The sequence below is a fragment of the Cygnus atratus genome, chromosome 5 (genome assembly GCF_013377495.2).
Source record: "Cygnus atratus isolate AKBS03 ecotype Queensland, Australia chromosome 5, CAtr_DNAZoo_HiC_assembly, whole genome shotgun sequence".
NCBI classification, from domain to species: Eukaryota; Metazoa; Chordata; class Aves; order Anseriformes; family Anatidae; genus Cygnus; species Cygnus atratus.
This window is the reverse complement of record NC_066366.1, coordinates 48,305,568-48,332,656: the sequence shown is the minus strand read 5'-3', so window position 1 is coordinate 48,332,656 and position 27,089 is coordinate 48,305,568. Positions and strand designations below refer to the sequence as shown.

Sequence of the window (27,089 nt, the reverse complement as noted above, 5' to 3'; positions counted from 1 at the left end):
TAGTATTCTAATTCTGGCTAGATTAATTCAGACGTTGATCCTTCTGCAGGGTGAGAGTTAAGTGCTGGTTTCTCCATCCCTCCCAACATGCCCAAAGAGAACTGAGCAATCTCAGTTGTCACCTGAAAATGTGAATATGCATAGGTTCTCAGAATTGGTCAAAATTTGTCACATAAATAAAGCTGTTTACTAGTTTGTTAAGGATAGATTTTTTGTTTAGTTTTATGATTAGCTTGGCTTATTGGCTACTGTCTTTTATGTCCCTTTCAAAAATCATTATCAGTGCTTTGCGACTTCAGAAGTTTGACTTAATTCAGGGAATTTCAGGAGTTATTAATTTATAGCCTACATAAAATATCTTGAATTGGTAAGAACAGTAAGATTACCTTATAAGAGATACCATTGCCTGTAAAAATTAAAATACTGTTAGTCAATTAGAAACAAGCCTCTAGAAAAAGAGGGAAATTTTACCTGGAGTAGAAATAAGAATTACTGGAATAAGGAAAAACTGGAGAACTGAGCAATGGTGTGAAAATTGGAGCAGTTAAGAGTGGTGTAAAGTGTCTGCTCACCAAGGAAACAGTCACGTTAAATGAGAGGGTTTGGAAGGAGATGTTAACTCCTGCTAATATTTGCTGTGTTAGTGAAATGCCTAAGACAACATGACATGAAATGGTGGGAACATGATCCATGAATAACGGACAATTTCTTTATCTGTATTCCGTCCCAGTTCACTCAAACTTCTTGGGAAATTGGACTGACTGCGGTTACATTACATAAGGTGTGAGAGATTCTAACAAAAACATGACTGCAGGGGGCAGTGTGTTTGTGTTCATGCTCCTATTTCAGTCCCTTCTAAAGTGTGTTTCTAGTTAAATCAACGGAATAACAGCAACAAGTTCTTTTGAAGAGAAGTGTTAAAATTCTCTTGAGTTGCTTCTGCATCTGAATTATTCCCCATACAGTTAATGTTTATATCCATACATTCATTCACTGTATTCTGTTAAGCAGTTTTCATTTTAAGATTTACCTTGTTCTCAGGTCCAATTTCTTTACCATTTGTCATTAATGGAAATTTTCTCCAAGCCTGGGTTTTTACCATCTTGCTATTGAACTAGATCCAGCTCTTGCAAGATGTCAACACTGAAGCAGTAGCACGTCGATATCAATTAGTGTACTTCACAGAGTGTAAGCAGCAATGCATTTGAACAAATGCAGCCTCCTTTCTTGTTTTTAAAGGTTGTATAATGTGCTCTGGGAATACAATGCAAAGTTGTATTCCAAAGGTTTGAAATACTTAGGTTTGTGTTCTGGGTTTCAAATCACTTTTATCAAACCTGCTGAAATTTAAAATGTTATGCTTCATGATAAAATTGAAAAATGATGTTTCGTACTTCAAATGAATGTCACATGTACGTGGTTGTCACCTGCCCGATTTTGGCCAGAATGGATTTCTTTGAACAACTTTCTCTATTCTGCCTACTCTTTATCATCACCTCCAGATTTCTGCATTACTGCTGCCTTCCTGCTTTTGTCATTGTTTTCCTCCCTTGTGAAAAAAGAATAAACAGTCTTTTATCTCCTACAGTCAGAGTGCTGTTGTGGAAAGTAGCCCTTACTGATGACGTCTGAAAAGTCCTGAAACAGGCCATCATTCAGTAATGCCTGAAAAGGCAATGAATATTTCAACTCATTGTCCAGGAAACAAATCTACATATTCGCTCTCAGGCTGAAAAATCCTTAGCTAAATGCAGCTTTTACACGAAATAGTTTTTCTGGCATCTGAATATCATTATAATCCTAGAAGATTCCAGGTTTTTTTTTAATATTAAGTAATTCGTTATAATACTTGTCAGTTAATCCTATTAGTAGCTTAGCTATTCTAAGAGCATAAAACTGAAAGAGAAAGGGTGAAATTACTTGTCCAAAATTACTCAAGCAGAAATAAGTTTTCAAAAATCATTATCTTAAAAAATTACATTCTCCACTCCACGCTGTTAGATATCTGTTAAAGTTTTCTGTAATGCTACGTAAGTCACATATCTTAAGGCTTCTTTAGACTAACTACATGTGCTTTACCTCTCAATTACAAATATATTGTTATTAATTTCTACCTACATTTTTTTTCCAATCCAAAAAATACTTTGCCAGAAAGAAGCCAAGCAGACGGTATGGATAGTATATGTTTATGAGTCTGTCAAAAACACTGCATCAACTGAAAGAAAGGAAAAGCTGAGAAGATGGTAGAGATGTGAGTTCAGACCCTACTTGAAGGGATCAGGGGATCTCAAGAACAGAAAAACTGAACGCTATCACCCAAAGTAACTTTTTTTCTTTTCCTTCAGTGAGGCAGTATTCTCTAGTATTTATTCTTCCTTTCCTAACAAGGACCTCATTTGGGAAATGTTCACTCAGTCATTTGATTTTTCAATGTAAGGCCATTATATTATAAAAATTGTTGGTTTAGGCCACATAGACTTGTCCCAAGAACACTATACTGATCCCTGTGGGTGTTTTGTGTTGTAACTGATTACTGTAGAGCTAAATGCTAGTGCTAAATCTTAGTGTTCATTTGACTTGCTTTTTAACGGCATCCTTATGCACATAGTGTTTGGAGAATGAAGAAATAATGGCAATCAGTTGTTAGATTTGTTAGTAAAATACTTTGGGTTTGCCCTCCAAAATGTCTGTGCTCATCCTGGGAACTGTTGTCCTGAAAGTGGTATTTCAAGGCTGATAAAACATAGGTCCTGATTCATAAAAGACAACGGAGCTTTCTTTTCACGTTAGCCAGTGCTAACTCCAGATGGTTTACAGCAGCTGTAGCAGGAGTGTATGTTCCAACAAGAAAATACCTCCACACTTCGATGCTTTTCGCCATCTGAGTGAGCTCTGTAAGGGCTCTTCAGCAGGTTTCAACATGAGAAATGTCTGTGCTGTCCTCAGCTGACAGTCATTTAAAGAGGAATACTGCACTTGGCTTGAATTAGTTGTTTGGTTTAGACGATCTGTGAATACCTGAAGATGCAAAGGTAATGTAATTTTGTACAGCATGCACTGTTGTACTGAAAGAAACTGGAGTAAGATGGGCCATATAGTATTTATGGAAATCTAGTAGGAATTGGTAAGAGTTAATTAACATTCTGTAACTCTTTAAGTGTTTTTTAGATCTATTTCTTAGTTAACTTTCCCGAGATTTTTATTTCAAAGGTGTTTTCTTCCTGAATTGAAAAGTGGTTATCTTTCTCTTTTTAATTTATCTCCCTCTCTCTCCCCCCCCATCTTTCCTTATTTTTTCTTACAGTAGAGATTTTTGCCTGGTACACTCAGCCGTAGCTTTCTGTTTTTGTCTGTTTTCATGTTATCTCTGTGGTAGATTTTTCCATGTTTTATCAATTCAGGCACAGCTTACCAGAAGCCGTTTTATCATTTCTATTTGTTCCCATTTTTAACAAACGGAAAAATAATTAGTGGTACACCCTGGCAGGAGTAAGGGATGCTTTGGCTAGAGTAGCTCCTCTTTAGTTGGCAGGTCACGAATCATTCCAGTGTTTTTGTTGCATTGTGTGAAACTGATAAAATTCCACCCATCAGATAACTCATCACAATTTGCTGTTGCAGGAGGTCTGTCTACAGTGTGCAGTATCACTCCAGAGTTGCTTCTCTCCACTCTGTAGATTCTGAGCTTTGTTTTCAATTTTCAAAATACAAGCAGGAAGACGTTGTTGATGTCCAGTGTAATCTACTCTTTCTTCCATGCCTTTTTCTGCATTACTGATGACATAAAAGAGGATGGAGGTGAGGGAAAAGCAATACAGATTTTTACATGTGTAAAAATACTACCAAGCAAGACTAGTGTAATAGGATGAAAATATCAGTAGTCTCTAGTAATTCAGGAGGCCTTATGTCAGTGAGGTGCTAATAGTTGCTCTTGGTATTTAAGTTTTTCCTGGTTAAACAAAGAATAAAATGGAAACAAGTGAATGTCTGGAAGAATTTTGAAAATGTAGGCTTTACCCTACTGTTCTCTACAGTCTGTTACATCTCTTTTCATGGGTACTTGATAGTGCCTTTTTGCGCAGACCTCAGAAACAGTTTTCATTTTTTTGTGTATGTAATTACCTTTTGATATGAGAATTGCTTTGCAAAACACTTTCTAAATTAGGTCATTCTGCTGAAGAATGTGCCGGGCTAATTACGATTATTTTGCTTCCCTGGGCATTTTTGTGCTTATTGAATTTATTAAAATATTACTTTATAGCTGGAGCTGAGAACTTGCCCAGCAAGAAGCTGTGTGGCACCTGGTATGCATCGCAGTCTTCCCTGTAGTCAATAAGGGCTTTTGCTTCTAGGCAACATCTGGCACCTAATAATCAAATATCATGTAATTAATAAATACGTCATATTGCCCCCAAAATAAAGCCTTTAAAGGTTATGAGACAGACTGGAGACAGCAGCTGTCCTCAACATTAAAAAGAGAATGAAAAGGATATTTTTCTCCTTTTTCCTGAGAAAGGTGGTTGTGGAATTGTGTAGGTAAGAACTCATCAACTACAGGCAAACATTTGAGATGAAGTCATTTACCCGTGTTCTTTTCTTTTTTTAATGTGCCATGTAACTTTGCATACTAGTGAAGTATAATTAAATGCTACCACCAATAGCAACCAGAATGAGACAAAACACTTGATGTATATTTTCAAATACCTGGCATAGTTGGTAATTGCGTATGAGGAACTTGCCGTACTGGGGCCAAGTACCTGGGACCTAGCTCTTTAGCCAAGTCTCTTAAGGGAAAGTATTACTGTGAAGTTGCACAGGAGTTACCAGTGCGTGCATTCTATAAATCTTCTGCAGTTCTCAGGTGCATTTCTAGTGGGCTGATGAAATTACCTTTTGCTTTTTGCTTTACATCTGTCTCAGAGTCTTGGCTTGCTTTGGCATAAGCCATAGTCAAGACAGACTTCTTTTAAGACCAGAAGTTACCTAATCAATTATAATGAATCCTTTTGTTCTGACTGTGAGCTAAAACTACCTGTTTGTAAATATGCTGCTTTATCTTATCCTCATCAAGCAGAAACTGGCCTACCTTAGTAAAAAAAAAATAATAATAAAAAAAAAAAATAGAGATCTGGAAGCAACTGTCCCTCAGCATTTTATTTTTTTTTGCCAGGGTTATGTCAAGCAGCTGCAATGCACAGATAAGTTGTCTACTCTGGTAGAGTTTTCTCTGCAAATCCTGTCTGGAATGGTCTTTTTATCTCTTTATCTCTCCAAGTCATCTCATTTTAAATTTTATTTGAAGACCTTTTCCATTTACTGAAGCTCTACTTTCCTGCTAGTCAGTGCCGTATTTAGCAGTTCTTCTCCTGCTCATGCATATACAGTTTAAAGATGAGGTGAACCTTGTACTTTGGAGGGATTCAACCAACTTAGGTATGAAAATCATAATATAACTTCTCCTAGATTAGTTTTCGTTAAACGTAGACTGCATTTTCTATTAGCTGACTGTTTTAGGTTGAGTTAAATAGTTGGCCTTTAAGTGTAGTGCCAAGCTATTTTTTGTCAGGATTTTTTTTTACTAAAGGTGATCAAACTAATAGGAGAAAATTATTTCACTGAGTTTTAACTCCGTGGGAAAATATGAAGCATGTTTTCTCTGACTCTGAAAACTCTATTCCTTTCTAAGGTTTGATTGTTATTTTTCCATTATTCTTCATATTAGAGTATATATTTTGGACGAGGAGTAGCAAACAGTATGAAGAAAGTTAGGAGCAGCTACTGCTCATCAGAAAGCTGCCATTTCCTGATTTCTCAGTAGGGCATAGGAGACATACTAGTTACCTTGGGTACTGCGGCAGTCTCTTTTCTCACTAAAATAAGGCCAGTGTTTTCTCTGAATAAAAGTGACTGCTGTCTTCTCTTACTAAAGTTAGGAAATAGATGACCGGTCTTTTAAGAAACCAGTGTGCCCAGAGTGATGGACTGCCGGAGCTCCTCTGCTGAAAGCCTCTGGCTGACCTGCTTCTTTGCTCTACATTTGTTGCAACCAAATTTCATCAGCACTCTTGATATGTATGTGCTAAGACCATAAATTAAACTAAGATAGGGCTTGAGCCCAAACCTTGAAGTCTACTCATCCATCTCTAGTAGAAAGCTGGTTCTTAACTCATTCTTATATTCTTACGCTGCTCCGTGCCACCTCTAGTTTGGCTCCTTTTCCAGTACCCCGCTATACTGAAACTGTCATGGAATCATAGAATATCCTGACTTGGAAGGATATTGGAAGGTTCCACAAGGATCATCGAGTCCAACTCCTGGCTCCACCCAGAACCACCCAAAAAATCAGACCACGTGTCTGAGAGCATTGTCCAAACGTTTCTTGAACTCCAGCAGGCTCGGTGCTGTGACCATTGCCCTGGGGAGCCTCTCCCAGTGTCTGACCACCCCCTCCACAAAGATCCTTTTCCTGACATCCAGCCTGAACTTCCCGTGAATTTACTGAAATCAGACAATTAGTTCTGCAACATTTTATTTTATTTTTTTTGGCCTGCAATTCCTCTAGGTAATCAAATACTATCAGGCTAGCTTGGTGTCTCACCAGTAATAAACACATGCTGTGCTTTATTCCACTTCTCCCTATTACTGTACTGCTGACCTTTCCTTCTTCAACATTTGTTCTAAGGCCTTGCATATAATTTAAGAAAACTTAAACAATCATTTTCTTTCTGATATACAAATAACATTACTTTTTGTTAGTAAAAATGGCTCCACTATTAATCTGCTAGCCATTTTTAAAATGTATTTTCTGTATCATTTGTGTCCTTTACTAGGATAATCTAGTTCTCACAATTTGGTTATCTGGATTTCTCCCAGTTTTTTTGGTTCTATGTTGGCTTTAAAAAGAGAATTCCTTTCCTTCTATTGCAAAAGTCCGGATGCTTTTTTTAATCTGGTTTTCTGCTGAGCATAAAGGATCTTTTCATGCTGTTGCTATGACATGATGCAACGTTAACATCAACGCTAAAGATGCAAGCCGGTAGCTTGGTAAACTGGCATTGGTGCTGTACATTTGGTATTGTGAAACAGCGGTCTGAGTTTCAGTTTGTCTTGGCTTAATTGGTTAGCGACTGAAAAGTCAGGTCAACATTGTAGGCATCCATTTGAAGGCGTGTTAATCTGACCATGTTGAACCTGGATGCTGGGTAAACATGTACGAAAGGCTCTGTTGTGCAGTTCATTTGCCTGAGCTAGTTATCTATGTGCAATAGCACAAGGATCGATGCTATCTAAAACCTAGACCCTTTCCAGTTCTCTGCCATCTGCACATAAACATATGCACTGTGCTTTTGATTCAAGTTCACCACACAAAGCATAGTGAGAGCAGATTTAGAGCTTTTAATGCCTTTAACATCACTTATGTCATGGTAAGCTGCATGGCTAAACTGATGTGAGTGGGAAAATATATCATGAGTGGAACTTAGTGATGCTAAACTTGAAAAAAAAAAAAAAAAGTTGTTTGGGGCTTTCATCACTGCTTTTTCAATCAGCAGTGAAATGTTGATCTGCACCTTTTTTTTTTCTGATAGTATAGAATCACAGAATGGTTTGGGTTGGAAGGGACCTTAAAGACCACCCAGTTCCAACCTCATTGCCTTGGGCAGGGATACCTCCCACCAGAGCAGGCTGCCCAAAGTCCCATCCAGCCTTGCCTTGAACACCTCCAGGGATGGGGCATCCACAGCTTCTCTGGGCAGCCTGTGCCAGTGCCTCATCACCCTCAAAATAAAGAATTTCCTCCTAACATCTAATCTAAACCTGCCCTCTTTTATTTTAAAGCCATTACTACTTGTCCTATTACTGAACTCCCTGACAAGGAGCCCTTCTGCAGATTTCCTGTAGGCTCCATGTGGTACTAGAAGGTCACTGTATTAATGTGCATGGATGTTATAGAGGGCAAAAAGATAGGGGCTTTTTAGTTAACCAAATATGTACAAAACTATTCTATAAGTTCCAAGTGCCCCCTTTGCGCTTTCCATCAGCTAAACTCTTGTCTCCTACACACTATAAACTTCTACATTGTTGTGCCAATAGCTGATTTAAATCTTCAATGGAATATTTGATATTTGGTCTCATAGTTGCATTTTTAGTTTCAGCTCTCTATATTTTTAAGCATGAATATTTAAGCATCTGAGCAAGTTTAAAGAAGTAAAAATGTACCTGGCCACATGGAGCAGCTGCAGATAGTATGGCAACTAAGACACGTGGCGTGGCAGATTGACTATTACTGTAATAGAAGACTAATACTGAAATCACTTTAGATTTAAAAAAATAGTAAAAGTCTAGATAGTTTTAAATGGTTACAGTATTTGTTTTCGTAACAGCTTTGAGTAGTAATACCTGGTTTCTGACTATTTTGCTCTGAAGTATGTATAATTTATTCTCAAAAAACAAAACTGTACTGTTAATCAGTGAAAATTATCTTTTTGGTAGTTATTGCATTTGCATGTAGTTTAAGTGAAGGGATGTGTGGCAGCTCCTTTATAGCCATTTCAGCTCACGCCAATTCAAATGAGACCTTTGTCTCAAATTCACTGCAGAACTTTTAATAGTCTTAAATAATGAATCAGTCCATTTACCTACATCTCCCTTTCCCACAGCTATCCTCTTTTCTGGAAGATTTTGTCAATGTTATCTTAGATTTGCTCAGTGAATATATTATTTTCCGAATCATTGCAGCTGAGATAGTTGGTGAAGGAAATGACTGTCTGGATAGCAATCTGTTTCAGAATTATCTGTGGCATCAGTACTTTGATAAATATTTGATCTGATTTTGAGAGCTCAGTTAAACTTAGCACAGTGTTATAGTGTAGGCAATAAACACAAACTACTTCCGTAGACCTTTGTTTTTTATCTTATATTATTTTTTGGTGGAAAGTTGAAGAAAAGCTAACTTAAAACCAACAGTAAACGTAAAGTCTGTGGTTCTAGGGATCTGAAGGAAAAAGAAGTGCTGCTTTCATTATAACGGGTTGTTAGTTTTTCCCAGGTGTTCTGCTCAGGTCTGTGCTTTGATGCACTCTCCTGTCTTACAAATTGGACTCCTTCCTGGGTTTGAGCAAAGAAGACCTAAGTCCCTTTTGATGACCTTTGGGGAAACTTGGAGGATATTATAGCCCCTAACATGAACTGGTGAGCACATCTATAACTCTTGCTTAGTTGCTCATGAGTGGGATTTGAAGAACAAATATTATAAATCCCCTTTTGGGGCTATGTTATTAGTGTGTTCATGTATTTACCATTATATGCAATATATATAATTTTGAGTAAAACTTCTCAGGACAGCTTTTTCCTACATAGTGGTAATACCCTACCTTAGTTTCGTAAGACATGGCAAACCGTAACTCTGTGCTTTCCCCTCTGTGATTAGTGGGAGGTAAACTAGGGAGGGCAGTTTAATACCTTGACAATTCCTAAGCTTGTCAAAATGGTTGTAAATATTTGTTATTTTCCAGATGTTGAGGTTGAATGTAGTCTTATACTTGTGTTGTTTTAAAATGCACTTACTGGTGTCTCAGGAAACTAAAAAAGCTCTGTACAAAACAGTATATTACAACTGTGCTCTGCTAACCTGAAACGTGTGTAGCTTACATGTATCTGACATGTATCTAAGATACAGACACTTGATTCTTTCAATTATTTTTCTAAATACCTTGAATTATTACTGTATAATATAAAGAAAAATCTCAACGGTTTTAAATGCTTCTCTATTACCCCAGGAACTAAACTTCATAAAAGGCCATTAATGTTTTTTGTGGATATATCTGAAGGTAATGTTTCAGTTCAGGTCTTCTCCAGGTAGTATTTCACTGATCACCTCCTAATCACCGGTGCTGGTGAAAGATCTATTGCAGCTCAGTGCAGCCTCAGCCACTGATACGCTGTTTAAATTGCACACATTGAACTTGCTATGTAAGACTGATATGCTAAGGAAGTCAGGGTTACCAAATCATTGTTGTTTGTATATGTGTTTGTCAGCTTTTCCTTCATAACTTCTAAGTTCTTCTGCCAATTTCATCTGGAGAGAAAAGACTGAATCATCTTTAATAATAATAACATCTGGGATACTGCAAGTTTTATGAAAATAGAGGCAAAATGAAAGACTACCAGGACTGCTACATGTTTTCAAGTATTGTATTAGCTATCAGGAAGTATGCATGAGACGTAGCATTTCTAAATTCTCTGCTGTAGGAACATAAGACAGTCAGAAAATCAAACAAGGCTTCGTTACAGTCAGTGATCGTGGATCTAGCTGCTAAAAGTTAACTTTTTAAAATGATTCAAGAGAATAACATGATGTATTCTCTTACATTAGGTTGGTTAGCTGTATGACTGCAGCATAACACATTTAGACAAAATAGTGCATTGTTAGTGTTACAAAGTAGTATAATGCAGGACCTTATCAGGAAAGGACTATGGGAAGTGAAAAAAAAAAAAGGCAGATTCAATGTGTGGTCTGTAGAATACACAATGTGGAAATAGATTCAGAGCTCTAAATCTACAGAGACAAAAATTGTGTTAGGTAGTGCTTTGGGAAAAATATTTGCCTACTGGCCAGGGAAATCTGACCTACTAAAAGAGCAGACCACTTTTGCCTTGGTTTCTGAATTAAAATTTCTCTGCTAGAAGGTGGGTTTTGGTACCTTAAAATAAGTTACTGGAAACAAAGATGTGGTTTTAAAAGTATATTTTCTTGCTTGAAAAAAAAGCCCTTTGTTTTCTAAATGGGAGTGGACAAGTAATACCTTAAAGCAGGTGTTGTCAAGTGGTTACAAATGTTCAAAAGAAGAGCAAGCAAACCCCTATCAAGACCCATTTCAATTTCCATTTTTTTTCGTGGTCTGTTACAGTTCATCCTGACAGCTGACAATAGCTTCTTTGGGATTCTGTCTGGATTTTAATTTATGACCATTTGAAAAGTCATAGCCACAATGGCATAGGAACAGATGGCATTATGAGGGTCACAGACCCGAAGATTTACTGGAGGGCTATTAAATGCTCTGACACTACTGCAGTCTGTGATGATGCTTTGTCATGTTAATTGAACGCCTAGCCAGAAGTTGGGAGGTTACAGTTGCCAGAAATAACTGTTCTTGATGTAAGGTCTAAAACGGTCTGAAACGCTGTCAGATCTATTAAAGTAATTGATGCATCAAACGTAATTTCCTTTAAAATTGTGATATGATAGTGTGAACAGCTGGTGATCCCTGTTGAAAATAAATGATGTAGCTTTAGCCTGGGCATCCAAAGTCATCTCACTGGCTTCAGAATTAAACCCTAAGCTTCAGAAAATCATAGGAAGTCTTGTTAGTAGGTGCAGTCTTTCTGCAGCGTGCATTGCATTTGATTTAATACACTTGTATCTGAATATTTTTGCCTAAGGTAGGATCCATGAATGTTTAACCAGTAGCTGGTAGGAAATGCTTGTATCTCCCCACACTCAGCGCTTGCTGTAAGCTCCCGCTTTCCCACCTGCTCACCAAACCCACGCTGCTGCTGTAGCTCTTAGCCCCAAAGTGGAAGCTGCCACTCTGAATTTCGGCTCAGCGCTCGGTGAGCATTAACTTCCCAGTTTGCTTGTTCTCATCGAATCACAGCCTTGTGTGGGAGTGCCTTTCTGTCATTCTCGTGTTCTCCCTGCCAACTGTGCTCCAGTGAACTAGAAAAGTGGCTCAAATGGACGAGATTCTGACACTCTTGGAAGCAGGATTCAAATCTATTTCAGCTCCTTGTCAGCTGGCAATAGTAAACCAAAGGAAAGGACTGAGGGAGAAACAGCATTTAGTTTTACACCAGTTTCTCTGCAGATTCCAACCTTGTGCACTGACTATACAGTTCAGAAAATGGATTTCAAGCTGTGAGCTAACTGCAGCATGTGATTTGAAGTGCTGTGTCCATCGGTGCAGCAATGGAAAACCATTTATAAAAAGTCCAGAGCCACGTTAAACTCATTTTCCCTCAGTCTTAAACAGGAATGTGATATTTGTCAAAGGTAAAATTAGTAGTGGAAATGTGTGGACAGTATGTATGGAAAAGGTTGGAAGCACTTGCTTGTGGAGGAGAATTCTGGAAGAACCTGTAGAGGCAGTGATATCACTAGTCCAGTAAGAGCTAATGAAGCCTAAACTAACAAAAGATTGTAGGATAGTCGATGTACTTACTACCTGTACTTGGGAAGAGCAGTTACACGGCCTCAGTTTGATCACAGGTGAGACTTGGAGACCTTCAGGCCTTAAATCACAGGAACACATCGCTCACAAATACAGACACAACAGCAGGACCAAGTGTGGGAGTGCCTGTGGAGCTGGGGGTACTAGCTGATCTGAGCTACATCTCCACCACTCAGGAGCTGACCACAGAACATCGCATTGTCAAGAGTCTGCTCTCCCCACGAGGTCTGTAAGCCTACAGATCTACCCTTCCATTATGGATGGTGGTGTTCATAGAACACAACACGTTCATGCTCCACTGGTTCCCTCACGTCCCTGAAACATGCAGTAAATATGAAAAATGCCCCGTAAAATCTGAGACTGATCACCAGGGCAAGTGTACCATCAGTGTGAGCTAAAGCATGAGTTTTTCACTTGGGTTTCCTCCCCAGCTGGCCATGGGCTTGTTTTGTAATCCCAAGTATAATGTGGCTGGATGACAAAATGGGTCTGTTGCTTTGCATCAGGCTTGTTTCTAGACACAGTGAGCGTGTAGGTGACTGAACTGCAGCAGTGGAAAGTCTCTGAAGCATTTCCTGAGAGGAGTAGGAAACAAAACATGTGCCATGTAAACATGAGAAGAATAGGCATCATCCAAATAAGGCTAGGTGACATTGGCACAAACAAGAACAAACTGGCTAGGGAGAAGTTTGGAAAGAGGATTTGAAGATTGCTAGCAATTAGTCTAACCACTGGAAGTTGCTAGGTTTTCAGAAGAAACTCTGTGCTGAGGTTATCTGTGGCAACAGGAGGGCAAAATGAATGACCTAGGAAGGCCCTTCAGAACTGGTATTAAATTGAAAATATTTTGTTAGCAAGTTCTAAGTAAAAAAATGAACAATGATCCTCAAAAAGATAGTTGTGAGAAAACCTGATAGGTTTATATGGACTTGAAAGATTAAAGGTAGGTCATATTAAGCTCTTTATCTGTTTGCTTTCAGATCAGTATTAGAAAAATCTGATTTGTTGAAATTTGTTAACATTATTTTTAACTCTTTTTTGGTTTGTTTACTTTCACTGTTTTTTCCCCAAAATAGTACTGTTTGGATGTTTTTTAGAGGGAAACCCCAAAGGCTTTTTCCTAGTTTTCAGAAGATGATGTCTTTCAGTATATTCAACTTTTTGAGGTTTTGTGAAAGGCCAGTATACAAAGAAGTGTTTTATTTTGTTTTTCTTAGTGTCAAAGGCCTTTTGTTAGCCAGTGATTACAGTTTGGCTCTTCTGATCCCTGCTCGATGGTGCACAGATGGAGGGTGTATGGCTTTGTCCATACTGAAAAAATCCTTCCCTTAAAGACATATTTGCTGGTAGTTGTCCTGCCAGGCTGACAGTGTTGTGGTGTACCTGCAACTTCTGTGTTTTGTTTAAGATCTGGGCGTGAGAAAGGAGGTGCGTGCCCTCTCGTGCCGGGAGCTTTTTGTGAAGCGCCATGTGGATGCTCCTTCCCGTGGCAGTGCCCTGGACCTGAGGAGCAGATGGCAGCTCACGTCTGCTTTGGGGGGGGGCGAAATGGTGTGTTCCCTGGGGGTAATGCTGTAGCCCTCACAATCTCTCTTACTAGACCAAAGTAGAAAATGGTTCCCAGTGACTGTCAGCTTTGTGAAGAGCTCTGCTTTATTATAATTAACCTCTTGTTCCTAGCGATGACGGTAATGTCACTCTAGTATGTGCTACTGTGGTGTCGTAGTACTTTTGAAACAGTGATGTTAGCCATAGACTTCATTATAACATATGTTCGTACAGAATGCTGTATGCAAAACACTCTTTGGCTAAGGGCAAAAGGAAGAAAAATTTAAATAATGTGTTTTAATCTTTGCATTTCTATTTTATTTTACTAATAAAAGGGCTGGTCATCTTTTTACACCGCAGTTCTGACTCTGAATATTTAATACAGTATTTGTCAGAATATTTGAGAGAAATACACATGGATAAATGCAAAAAAAAAAATACTTCTGAAGAGTATCATCACTTCTGATGCCCTTTCCATAGTCTCAAAAGTTCAGACAAGTGCTGGTGTCTGTAGTGTTGAGTGCGTACAACAAGAATGGGCTACAAGTACTAGCCTTGAAAACAGTGACAATTTAGCTAATCATCCCCAAAGTACTTGATAGTATTCGGACAGTTGTATTGGTTATAATTTTTAACCACAGAACCTAGCACTGGATTTGCAACTGTTTGACCTTTTGATACACAAAGCATTCCCCTGAATTTAGATTTTTTTTTTAAATTAGAACATTTGTACAATTTTTCTAATTACTGTTTCCAGAAGCCACATACCACCTGTATGTTTACTGTGGTTTTATAGAGAACCTTTCATTAATGAAGAACAGCAATACAGCTTCTAAAATGTCATTGCTTGATATTTCTTATTTCTTCTTTAATGAGATCAATGGTTGACCGATGGGAAGAAATTCATGTCCTTCTGTCCATTACTGATAATTTTACATGGAGCACAAGCTTTCAAACCCAGGAACGTCAGAAGTAGAAAAATAAAATCTAGTCTTCAGGCAGTGGAATAAGGACAGTGAAGTCACAGTATCCTCAGTTCTTGCTAAACATCAAGCTTTTGTTCAAATCCTTGACTATTGACTCAGTGAGCTGACTCGGAGGCTCCTAATTTCAAGCACCTTTGTCTAAAGTTTTCTTCTAGCCTGTTCTGCACGTGTCATTTTTGGAAGATTTGTTTGTTTGTTTTTTCTTTTGGCAATTGAAAACATTTCTGTTAGTCCTGTGGCTTGAGTAACAGAACTTTCATCATTTCTCACCCTTTGACTCAAAACTTGGAAAACGAAGTTATCAGTAGCACCTAGGACTCTTTGTAGATAGCATGGTGATGCCGTAAGTAAACCTAGCCTTGCTTTTGAAACCAGGCAATGTCAAAGTAGAACCACAGAGCCTACTGATAAAATGTTAGGATTTCAGTAGGGAACATACTGTAATGAGGCCATGCAGTTGTATCTATACAATGTCTAAAGAGGGGAAAAAGGGTGAGCATATAAATGACATCCAAGAACATACAGAGCTAGAGAAATCACCATGGATGGGTCTGTTTCATAAACAGCCCGTCTGTAGTTGTGGTTTATGTGGGTCGGGCTGTCAGCAGCGGATTGCTCCTCCTGGCCAGCCCGGTGCAAATGCTCTCCGCCGTGCTGCTTCCTGGCACTGGAACAGGTTGCCCAGGGAGGTTGTGGATGCCCCATCCTTGGATGCATTCAAGGCCAGGCTGGATACAGCTCTGGGCAGCCTGCTCTAGTGGTTGGCAACCCTGCCCAGAGCAGGGGGGTTGAAACTAGATGATCTTTAAGGTCCTTTTCAACCGAGGCCATTCAATGATTCATTCTATGATTCCACTCGCTGTCGGTGACATCCTGAGGGTCCTATGTAGGTTACTGTTACCCTTAACATGGGTGGGGTTCAGAGCTGTAGAGGCTGTTTTCATCACAGGTGTGTGTACTTGAAGGGTACTATGTACCTGGGAAATCCTCTTTTCTCATGTGTGAGGAAGGTGAGGAGATGCTGGGTGGCTTTGGGTGCTGGGAGGAAGAAGTGGGGACATGCAGCGCCTCCAGGCCTCGGGATGGAGGGAGCTGGGGAGACAACAACATGCGTGAGCTTCATGCTGCCTCCTGATACCACAGCTGGCAGGAAACATAAACCACTGGCACCAGAAGGCAAGTACTGCAGATTCAGAACAGGCCATAGTCTGCGGACCAAGGCTGGACTCAGCTATCCCCTGGTGAGCAGTGGTGGTACAGTACTGGCCTGAGCCACAGTGACCTGGCGGCTGAAGGGAGAGCTGTTGCATTTTCGCTGTGTGTAGATGCAGCATATGAGGTAAGAAATTTTCAGATGGAGATAGAATCATAGAGTCATTCATGTTGGAAAAAGCCTCTAAGATCATCTGGACCAACCTTTGACCTAGTACTGAATCCACCACTAAACCACGCTACCAAGTTCTCCACCCACACGTTTCTTGAAGACCTCCAGGGACGGTGACTCAACCACCGCCCTGGGCAGCCTGTTCCAGTGCCACACAACCCTCTCAGTAAAGAAATTTCTCCTAATATCCAACCTAAAATAAGCCAAGATAAAGCATTAGCAAAGTTCTGAAGCTACTAGCTTTTTCAGTCTCTCAGTTGTGTGTCTTACTTGCTTCCAGTGCACTTGCCATTGTCAAATTAGTGCTTACGATACGCTGTGGTAGGAATGCTGTATCTTAATAAGCTGATAAGATGTTCAAATAAGTTGTAAATCAAAACTACAGTAGACCATTGCAAGATTATGTTGTTTTAACAGGAAAAAATGTCCCCTGAGAGCTTCCATCTAAGTATAAGACTGTGATCACCAAGTTAAAACCCCAAAAAAAAAACCTTTCCATTTTGGAACTCTGTGTTACCGGCTGTGAACAGTAACGAACGAAAAGGCAAACACGCTCCTGCTAGAAGGGGTCAGGCGTTTTCAGGGGGGTTATAAATACACATATGCACCACCAACCACGCATGTTCATTATTTCACGCTGGCAATGTAAAGTTCAATGAGTAACAAAGCCAAAGTTGTTGTTTTAAAAATCTGTTGCCAGGCAGTTGGTCTTCTCCTAGCAACAAGTGTTCTGCAGCAGGGGAAGCAACTGGATACCGCAGGGGGTACGCTGGGGCTGGGCGAAGGGGAGAGAGCAGCAGCCTGGGGTTGGGAACTTCCTTCAGCAGTGCCACGAAACGCCCAGCTGCGTATCTCCCAGTGCTGGTGACTGAGCAAGGCAAGTGAGGGCGACAGGAAGGGACGTGTAAGCAACTTGTTCCTCGGTTGCTTTGGTTTAGTGAGGGAGCAGCTGTATTACTATTAGCTGCCTGTCCTCATAGGAAAAATTAATAAATACATACAGGGCTGCAAGAAAGTTCTATTTTGTGTATATTTGAAAAAAAAAAAAAAAAAAAAGCTTAATTCTTCAGAATAATTTTATTTCTTATCTCATTTCAGTGAGTTCTGTATTTTGCATTTTGGAAACAAAGACTCGTATGTTGCATTTTCTTTTTCAATCCAAAAGAATTATGTATTTAATTTAGAGAAAATGATCTTTACTTGTAAGCATTAGTGGTCAAACATGTCGTTTTTAAGGCTTATAATATGGACACCCTTCAAAATCCCTGCATGAGAACACATCCATATCTGTCACAGCAGACACAGAGCTACATTTATTTCCGATGGAAGGGCTCATTTCAAACCAAGGCACAGTGTCAGAGTTTTTTCTGTGCTTGCAGAAAACAGCTGCTCACGATGACCAAACAGGTAACACGTATACTCCTTCCAAAGAAGGAACTGATACTTGATTTCTTGCGTGAGGTCATATTTATATTAGATGGACGTGTTTCAGTACAAATTCATCAGCTAAGAGGGAATAGGAGAGTGTAGTGTACAGATAATGTGCTATTTCACTCTACATAAGTGTAAAGCACATGGAATCAAAAAGATGCATGGAATCAAAAATGCAGCATTTATATTGATCGTAGAATACATTTACATGCGTATTTTTATCACAGAAGAAGGGAAATATCACCTACAGAATTTTACTTATTTGGGCACATATGAAAAATTCTTGGTTTTCTCTCTCCAACGCTTCTGTTCCATTATTATAGCATAACACTGTCAAGTCTCTGGTAAGCTTTAAATTTGATAGATTTGTTTGAAAATAGCAGCCACCTTAACACATGCAAAATAGGCTGAAAAAGCAGCATGTAACAAGGGGCAGTTTTGTGATGCTAAAATTACAGTGCATATGGATTTGGTGTGCATGCATTGCATATTAAGCTTTCCAACTGATTATAGTCATAATTCTTCATTTTCAAGTTTTTAAATAAGATTGCATGCTTTTATCATGCCTTTTTGCATACCACTGTTGAAAGTTGATTCTCTCTTAGACTGGGACTTGTTATGAAAAATAGTGAACAGGGAAACTTACTAGGGATATGGTAAATTCTCTGTCTTTTGTAGATTATTTTTTTTTAATTATCATTTCCAACATCTGTATAGCTCTATATCTGATGATACATTTGCAGCTTTTAGCTTGTTGGACTTCTACAGGTCATCAGTGAATTGGGCAAGTGGCATATCACTGTTCTGCTGCTCACTCAGCTCTTCTTACTAAAAGCGAAATCGGTCCACTTTGGTTTTCATATTCTCATAAGGTTTTGTTATAACTGTTGTTTTTGCCAAGGGAAACTTTTAGCTCTGAGAGGTATTTTTAGCTAAACAAGGTCCAAATGTAGAAGCTCTTCAGAGAAGTCTTGTAATAGATGTACCTAGAAAAAAATACAGTATGAAAATCTTATCTGGTAGAACTCAAATCTCTGTATCTGAAGTCTTTTGCAGCCCAACAGGCTGCAGATCTTAAACATGGTGATTGTTTCTGATGCTTTTTTGCATGTTAGGCTGGCTACATTTCTTCTCTTGGTACTCTGTTTCTTCCACTTATCAGTTCTTTCTCTGCAGTTACGAGAGAGTTCAGTGCTGAGAGTTCAGCATCCTCTCTCAAGAAGGCAAATGGGCATATGGTCAAAGTTCCTGTTGTAATTTTTCTGCTTTGAAATACATTTCACGACTTCCGAGAACATCTCCCACCTATAGTCTATGTTTTTCTCAAGGAAGATGAAGTTGTTCCTCTTGATCTCAAATGAGATCTCAAACGAAGAAACCTCAAGTGGTGCTTCTGTTGGGATTGCCAACTGTTTATTTTCCAGGGGTAGCGGAGAAGTAGTAAGACGATTAAACCTTAAGAAAACCTCCAGTTCTCTTGAGCAGATTTTTTAGTCACATAGAGGAAACCACAGTGATCTATATATTGTTACCTTTTTTTTCTTTAACTTCTTTTGTGTGTCGTTATTTCAGATTGTATGTTTGGCACTTTATGATAAACCTCTGGCTTGCTGAGGCATACGATGGGTGACAATTATAGCTTTTATTTTTATAAAGTTAGTTCCATGGGAAAAAAATGAATATCACAGATTTTCATTTGCCTAAAAGCAAATTAAAAAGAAGTGACTTTATTAGACTCATCGAACTGGCTAGTTCCAATCATGTTTTCAAAATCAGAAATTAGTTATTTTAGTGGTTTTTCCATTTCTCCTCTGTTTATTTTTCTAGATGCATGTTTTCAATCGACTGTTTGGTTAATCATTATGACAGGTTAATTTGCAAAGAGAGAAAGCCAGTTTGCAGCAAGGAAGGTTCCCTTGCAGTGACTACACTACATGTTTATTTAAGCTTATTACTGGTTTGTACAATTGTATTGTATCATGTTGTTCAGATTCTGAGTGGTATTTTATTAATTAATAATGGTGCACTTGCTAACTGGAGATTTTACTTGGAGACTGTGTCAAGCTGCATTTGGAAATTAGAATTCATTTGAATGTTTTTCTTTTTAAAAACATTTAGTAGATGAAAATAACTTTACTACTTAGAAAATGCAAGGGGAAAAAGAACTATATAAAAATATAATATTTGCATGTCTGGTTTATTAAAGCATGTATTTAATTTAGTTACTGGTTTTATTCTGCTATCAGCATAGCCCAAACTTTAAAGGTATCTTGCTTATCTAGGATCTAGATTGATACATGCTGGCATACTGAAAGTTAACTAGATGAACTAAAGCTTTAGGTTCTGTTGAGGTGAATGCTAATTAAATAACTTGTCCTACGTGCATTTAAAAATTCCAGTTGTGCATCTTTCTGCGTCCAAAAGACAGTGAATGATTGAAAAAAAAAAAAGCAGGACTTATGGATTTGACAACTAGAATACATTAATTTTGTCATCTTAGTTTTCTTTCAGAAATAAGTTGGATGTTTGCCATAATTTTGCTTTTAATCTTTGTTTTCATTAATTGGACATTTCTCTGCACCTGCTTCTTCAGTGTAACCCAAGGAATTAAGAGGAAGTTCTTCCTACGACAGAAGCATCAAGTAATAACGTTACACAAGCGTGACAATATTATCACTCACTTTCTGCTAACGATTATAAGGAACTTGGGTATGCAGTTGATGGAGAACCTGGTACTGGAACAGGAGTCGTGGAGGCTCCCTGGCTTATCTGCATAGCCATCAGAGCGTGCAAGCCCTTCCTGTAGGACCCAGTCTGTGCCCTGCTGCTGTGAACAGAAGACTGTTCCAAAAACTTCCTGCTCCAATTGCCAGGAATGCTTTTACCTTTTTTTGGTAAACTTACTCACAGCCAATTTATATACACTTATTCTTGTGCCAACATTATTCTCTAACTAAAATAGTTTTTCTCTACTGTTCTCTATACTGTTTTTACATCAAGTAACTTCATCTCCTCTCAGTTTTTGATTTGCTAGGTTAAACAAACCAAGTCTGTTAGCCTTTTCTTGTAAATTAAGATTTTGATTGATCATCCTGGTAGGCATTTTCTGTGCCTGTTGCAGTTTGAATGATCTTTGTTGAACAGGGACCCCACAAAGTGCCAGAGGAGGTCTTGCTGTCACTGTACAGCCTTCTGCCTAATGGAAACCTCTCCTGATGTCACTTGTGTTTTCCTGTTTTGCACTGGCAACTTTTCACACTGTCATCCTGGGGCTGCCTGATATATCCAAGTCCTTTTCCCAAGCTACTTGCAGCTGAAAGGCTTCTACCATGCTGCAGACCTGCTTTGTTGTTGCTGCTGTGTTATTTTCCACTTGCGGTTACTGACTTCTGCTGTGCTTCTGTTACTCTGGTTCTCACGATCAGCCTGTTGTTTCCATATTGTATCCTCTTAACTTTGTTTTCTAATTGTGTCATCGCTCTTGTAATTCTTGTGATGTCATTTGTTAAAACATTAAACAAGGTTAGTGCCAAGACAGTATCCAAAGCACAGAAGATACAATCCCTGTTCCATAATATATGCGAGACAAGTATAAATGAAGATTATTCAACCCAGTGCTTTGGCTGGAATGTGAAGATATTTCTGTGTATTCAGACTCAATAGCTGTTTTTATTGACTGTATTTGTGCAGGTACCTAGGAGATATTGGATAACAACAAATGACTTATGTTTTGACAACAGTGCTAAGGGCCCTCAGTCAGGGGTTGGGCCCGATTTGGCTGAGCATTATGAAAATAATCCTTGGACATATGTTTTTGAGAAATGAATGAAGAATAGCAGGTTTTTATTTGGGACAATGTGCAGTGAGGTATAAGGGTGCTGATAGAGGGAGCAAGCACATTTGAAATCGTTGAATAAATAGAAGGAGACTTTGAGACTCCCAACTGAAGGAAGAAGAAATGTGCAAGACCTGGAAAATAACCTGTGGCAGAGAAGAGAATTGGAACCACTTTTTTTCCCTTTTTATTAATTCCTGGAGGGTTTTGTTCTGTTTTGATGTGAAGCTTGTGCAAAACCTTGTTTCCTAGTGACTAAAGTACCTCCCTGTCACGGGCAGCACACAATAATATATATTTTTTTTTTAGAAAGACATCCCCTGTGTACTCTTGCAAATCGGACTGTCCCTGTTACTTCTGGCTCTGAATTCTAACAAAGACCAGGGCACTGTAAGGGGCTGTTGACCCTTCCTAATGCAGGCAGGATCTGAAATCCACAAATTTATGAGGACAGTTGATTGTTCATAGTGACCAGAGTAAATATCAACACATTACAGGAACAGCCATGAAAACACTCTTACTTCTTGTAATGATGGCACTCATGCACAAAGGAATCTTCAAGGTTTGCCTTTGCTTTGTCTGTGCAGCATCTGATCAGAGTTTTCCCTCTGAGTTACAAAATCAACCTCTGCATGTGGAACAGGCCAAAAGAGAAATAAGATTTGGTTAGGGAATTTATAACATGAGGACGTCCTGAAAAGACAGAAGCTGGAAGCCTAAACACACGTAGGGGAGGTTGTCAAAAATCAACCACCAAGAACTGCTAGGAGAAAAACAAACAAAATAATCAAACCAAACATAGGGAAAAGTTACAACTAAAATTTGCACAAAGCTGCAAAATGAGGAAGCCCGCATGTGTTAGGGGCTTTTATTACAGTGTGCTAAAAGCAAATGTCATGAATTTATCACTTTCATCCTAAAATTTAAATGTATCACCTAGTGAGAGGGCTGCAGCAGGCTGCTCTGTCTTAGCAGGATGCCATCAGTTGCATTAACATCTCTGTCAAGTACTGTAGCATTGTAAAATGTACAGGGAACAAACAGGTTGGGGGGGTATATTTGTGTAATTCTCAAGGAAGTTACTGTTTTCATTATGTTTTGTGGAACAGGTGTTTTTTCTACTAATATTTCTTGTTATACTGTTATACTAGAGTAAATAATGTAGCAGTTTTTCTAGTTGATTTGGGTTCCAGAAACCCTGTAGTATCTCCTTAATGAAAAGTGTGTGTGCCTCTTTATAAAGACATTATCGGGCGGAGGCTTTCTGTTTGGGTTTTAAACTAACGTGCCAAGTGTGAAGGTGTGAGCAGTATGTCACTCAGGTACCCCTCCGAGTTTCTGCAGAGCTGATGTATTGCTAGAGCCTGTCTCCAGTCATAGAGCAACAGACCTAACATTATTCTCTAGATAAATGCTGTCTGCACATCTATAGCCAGATAGGTAAAGGCCAGAACTGGTTAGCTTTGGGCTTGTTTTTCCAGTTAGGAAGGAAAGGAAAACGATGAGTTAAGGACTACAATAATTTGTATTGATTTCTGAGAAACCTTAGAGGAGTTTCTGTTTTGTTTTTTTTTTCCGAAGAGGTGGGTACAGAGGGCAAGCATATGCTGACAGCTGATACACTGGAGGTCAGTTTTCTTGGATGGGTGATGGTGAAAGGTCACTGAGGGGTGTTGCTGCATGGTAGGCATGCCTGCTTCTTCTCCCCGGGGTCTGTCGCTGAGTGCTTAACAGGGCAAAGTCAGGCAAGGACTGCAGACAATTTAATCTGTGCCTCAGAATTTTAATGAAGTCATTTGGGAAGGCTATCTACAAGCTGGACACTGGCAATATATAACATCTGACCATCATTCTGAGGGAGTTAATGAGTCGGGATATTATGCCTTCTTTCTCCTACGCTACTTGTTTAAGCTCAGCCCACAGCTATAGTGACCGAATGTCACTGTTCTTTTGATGCTCTACACGAAATGAGTCTAATTTCCTCTCCATTGGTTCTTTGGAAGCAAAGCTCCAAGAGAGGAAGGAGTCCTCCTCTCATCTCAGCCAGCATCATTGCCAGTGAGCGGCTGGGTTTCAGGAGACTCTCCACCTAAAAGGCCGTGGCCTCAAATTTATGAGAGAACAGGATGCAACCTGATTGTCCATGCAAGAGCAGTTCCCTCCCAAGTGCTAAACAGCTTATATTCTTATTAAAGTAGAACGGCAGCCAGACAAGTGGTATTTGTTCTATCACCCGGGTAAACTCAGCTACGCTTTTTTCCATATAGAATAGAGCAGATTTAACATAACTTGTTTCTGTTCCCATCAACAGGCAAATCTGCAAGATTTGGTTGTTTCCTTTTGTCTTTTAAAAGAACAGCCTTTGTGCTTAGCAAGTGGGGAAAGTAGTCTGGCATATTTGGAACAAAAAATTACCAATATTCAAATAACTTGCGTGTTTAATTAGTATGAAATACACACCAAAATCCTCACAGAGAAAAATAGTTGAAAATGAATTAGAGATTCAAGTCTTGAAAATCAGTAACACTTTGATGTTTCTAAGGTTCGTTGGTCATCCTAAACTGACTGCATGCAAACTACCTCTCTCTCTATACATATATTTACATGCAGTCAATAATATATATATATTCCACCTCCTTGCTTCATTTTTCATAGTTTCACATCTGATGCCTACCAGTCACCGTAATCGCTTTCAGGGATGGTGTTTTTCCTGCAGAAAAGTTATCTGATCTTTTTTTTATTTTATTGGAAATACTATTCACCCACTCTGGAAATGCTGACTCATTTCACAGCTTAAAAAAATCCGCAACCAGAAAAGCCCTCCAGTACCTTTATGACAGGATATCTGTTAGGCAAATTAGCCTTTGTTGCATTTATTAATTTACTTGCCAAAGCTTCATGTTTCTTTGTGTGGTTGTTCTTTGGAGCCTGGTCTGTTCTGTTACTCTCACAACGTAGCCAGCAGGCTGGCCATGCTGAAAGTCAGCCTGCGGAGCAGAATTCCAGAACCTCACGGGGGATAATTCAGGGTTTGCACAGAATTTCAGTACTTTCTAATCGTTGGTGCTTAGGTTGGATTGGAGGGATAGATGTACAGAGAGGAAAAAAAAAAAAAAAAAAGTGATCCAAGGAGTAGGAGCTGAGAAGTTGCAAGGAATCTGTAAGCTTGTGGTCAGGACACCTCTGTGGGTAAGAAAAATTTTTGGTCCATGTGCACTTTGCAATACAGCATCACAAAGTGCATACGACTGTTAGGACTATTATAATCTCAGAGTAATGTTCTCTTACTGGTCGCTCCAAAACTTTTCCTGCATGGTAACATAGATGATTATGATGGATGAAGATTTCCACTTGTTCATTCAGGCCATATCCCAGTGGGTTTGGACATCATCTTGGATAGCGTGGTGTTGAGTTGGATCCAAGCCCTTAGAGAGAGAGACAAAATCTGCATCCAGAAAGTTCCTGAGAGTTTTCTGTCTGCTGGATGTCTCTATGATACCGGTGCAGTGTTAGTCCCGGCATACTTCCCATTCCGTGGGCTGAATCAAATGTCATGGCTGTTGCCCATGGAGCTGAACTTGGTTGTAACTGCCGTAGCTGAGAGCTAATGATGCCAAGTTATGATCTCAGATGTTGCAAGACTTGCTGTGGGTGCTGAGGTATGCCCGCAGGATATGAGCACTTCAGGGCACACACCTTTGAAGAACTTAGGCAACGGAGCTTGCCACAAAAGCTCGGGTACTTACTGATTCTTGGTGGCTGGCTAGAGTTTTTGTTGTTCAGCTTGGTTTTCGCATTCCAGTATCTTTGTTTCTGGTCCAAAGCCACTTGACTTCTTGTTGGTGTTGAATAGCCTGCTTCAGCCCTGCTCCAGGTCATTTATTCTCTTTTAAAAATAAAATAAAAGGGTGTATTATCTAGTCTGTTGCACTCTGAACCCATCAGCTACCTACACGTACTTGACTGCTGCAACGTATTATTTGAGCTTCCAGGAAGTCCCACTGCGGCCAATCTCAACCATTTTTTCTGCTGTTTTATTGCAGGCTCTGATTCTTTACCAGCTCGGGCGCTACAGCTTGGCCGAGAAGATTCTCAGAGACGCCGTGCAAGTGAACTCCACAGCCCACGAGGTCTGGAATGGCCTGGGGGAGGTGCTGCAGGCCCAAGGCAATGATGATGCCGCAACTGAATGCTTCCTGACGGCACTGGAGCTTGAAGCTAGCAGTCCCGTTGTCCCTTTTACCATCATTCCCAGGGTTCTTTGAGAGGGTATCTTGACCAGCTTACCTTGGTCTGACTTGTGGGTGAGGAAACCCAGTGTTTCAGGCTGCCTGGTAACTGGTTAGTTTGAAAAACTTTAGCGCTCCAGTCTTTTGCAGGGAAGTGGCCAAAACAGAGACATGATGCATTATCTTGGTAGACTGAGAGGACAAAACGGCTAACCAGAGCCAAATCACTCATATCGCCTATGTTTTTGCCCTGGTAGTTTTGAAACTTCGTTATATTGTTCATGGATGATGTGCCATATTTTGTTAGTGATACTTGAGTGTTACATAAAATTATAATGGAATCAACACCAAACGTAGAATAATATATTCAAGTTAAAATTCAGTGGCAGAGCAGACTATTTTTAACAAGGCTGTTATGAAAACTGTCCTCTTCCTGCCTCTCAACCTCTTTTGGCCCAAAGTCAAAATGTGAATTTTCTGTTTCCATCTCTATTTTAGTCCAGGCCAGAAAATCAGTTGAGTTCTTGTTTTTAGTTGTTAATAACTGTGATGTGTGGCTAACTGTTATCTCTATTTAGAGCAAAGGCTGAGTACAAGAATATTTATATTTTACCAATGTATGCCTGTTACAGAAAATATATTAGTTATTTAAGTTTAACTTTTTTATGTGAATTCAGAGTTTATTTATCAATGGAAATATGTAAAAAGAAGCCTCAAATGGAGTATTTACCAACATTCCTTATACATGACCCACACTTGGCTAAATGGGAAGATTATGTTAATAATAAAATGATTTTTAAATGGAACTTTTTCTGTGTCCTGGTTAAGAACCTGGAGGAACACACTTTAATGATGTGGGGCCTGTGGCTGGCTGCCTTTGATGGTGAGCAACACCGAAGTTTTAAATGCCTTGAGGACCATAAAGAAAATAGAAGCTGCTATGCTCTTTGCCAATCGTACAGTTATTTGAGATTTCAGGTTTCCTTAAATCCTCACTACTTTTTTTTTACTCCTTCCACCCCAGCTCTCATTGAAGCCAGATTATTCTGCTTCTCCATAATACATGGACTTTTACGTATACCTTGTTAGTGCTTGGGAAGAGCACGTTAAATATTTATGCGCTATTCTCAACGTCTCCCACACTTCACTTCCCTTGAAGGGAAAGTTGCCTGGTAACATATTACTGCCATATCAGTATAATAGGGCCAAACATTTAGTAGACACATACCTGCCAGAGTTTTCCTGGGATGCATGGGTAAGCGTCATTCATTGCGATGAATATTCAGGGTGTGACAGCTAGGGCAGTCCAGCGTCTGCTCGCTTAAATATTGGGCTTACATGGGAGCTGGGAAGAATTCCAGACTCCCAGTTAGACTGAGTGCTCGTTGGTGCTTGCATGACTGGTCACAAGAAGCAGTTTTAAAGTGCTTAGCGCAAGATAGCAGATGA

General features: G+C 39.3%; 1 protein-coding gene across 5 annotated transcripts in view; it reads left to right on the top strand.

Annotated features, from left to right (window-relative positions):
- TTC7B (tetratricopeptide repeat domain 7B) overlaps positions 1–26,446 on the top strand; it is a 138,572-nt gene extending 112,126 nt beyond the window's left edge. For all 5 annotated transcript variants that reach the window (XM_035539890.1, XM_050711100.1, XM_050711101.1 and 2 more), the window contains one exon: positions 25,455–26,446. In XM_035539890.1, coding sequence (XP_035395783.1) covers positions 25,455–25,676 — 222 coding nt within the window. In that variant the 3' untranslated portion in view covers positions 25,677–26,446. The remainder of the gene's footprint in view (positions 1–25,454) is intronic.
- Positions 26,447–27,089: the final 643 nt, after the last annotated feature.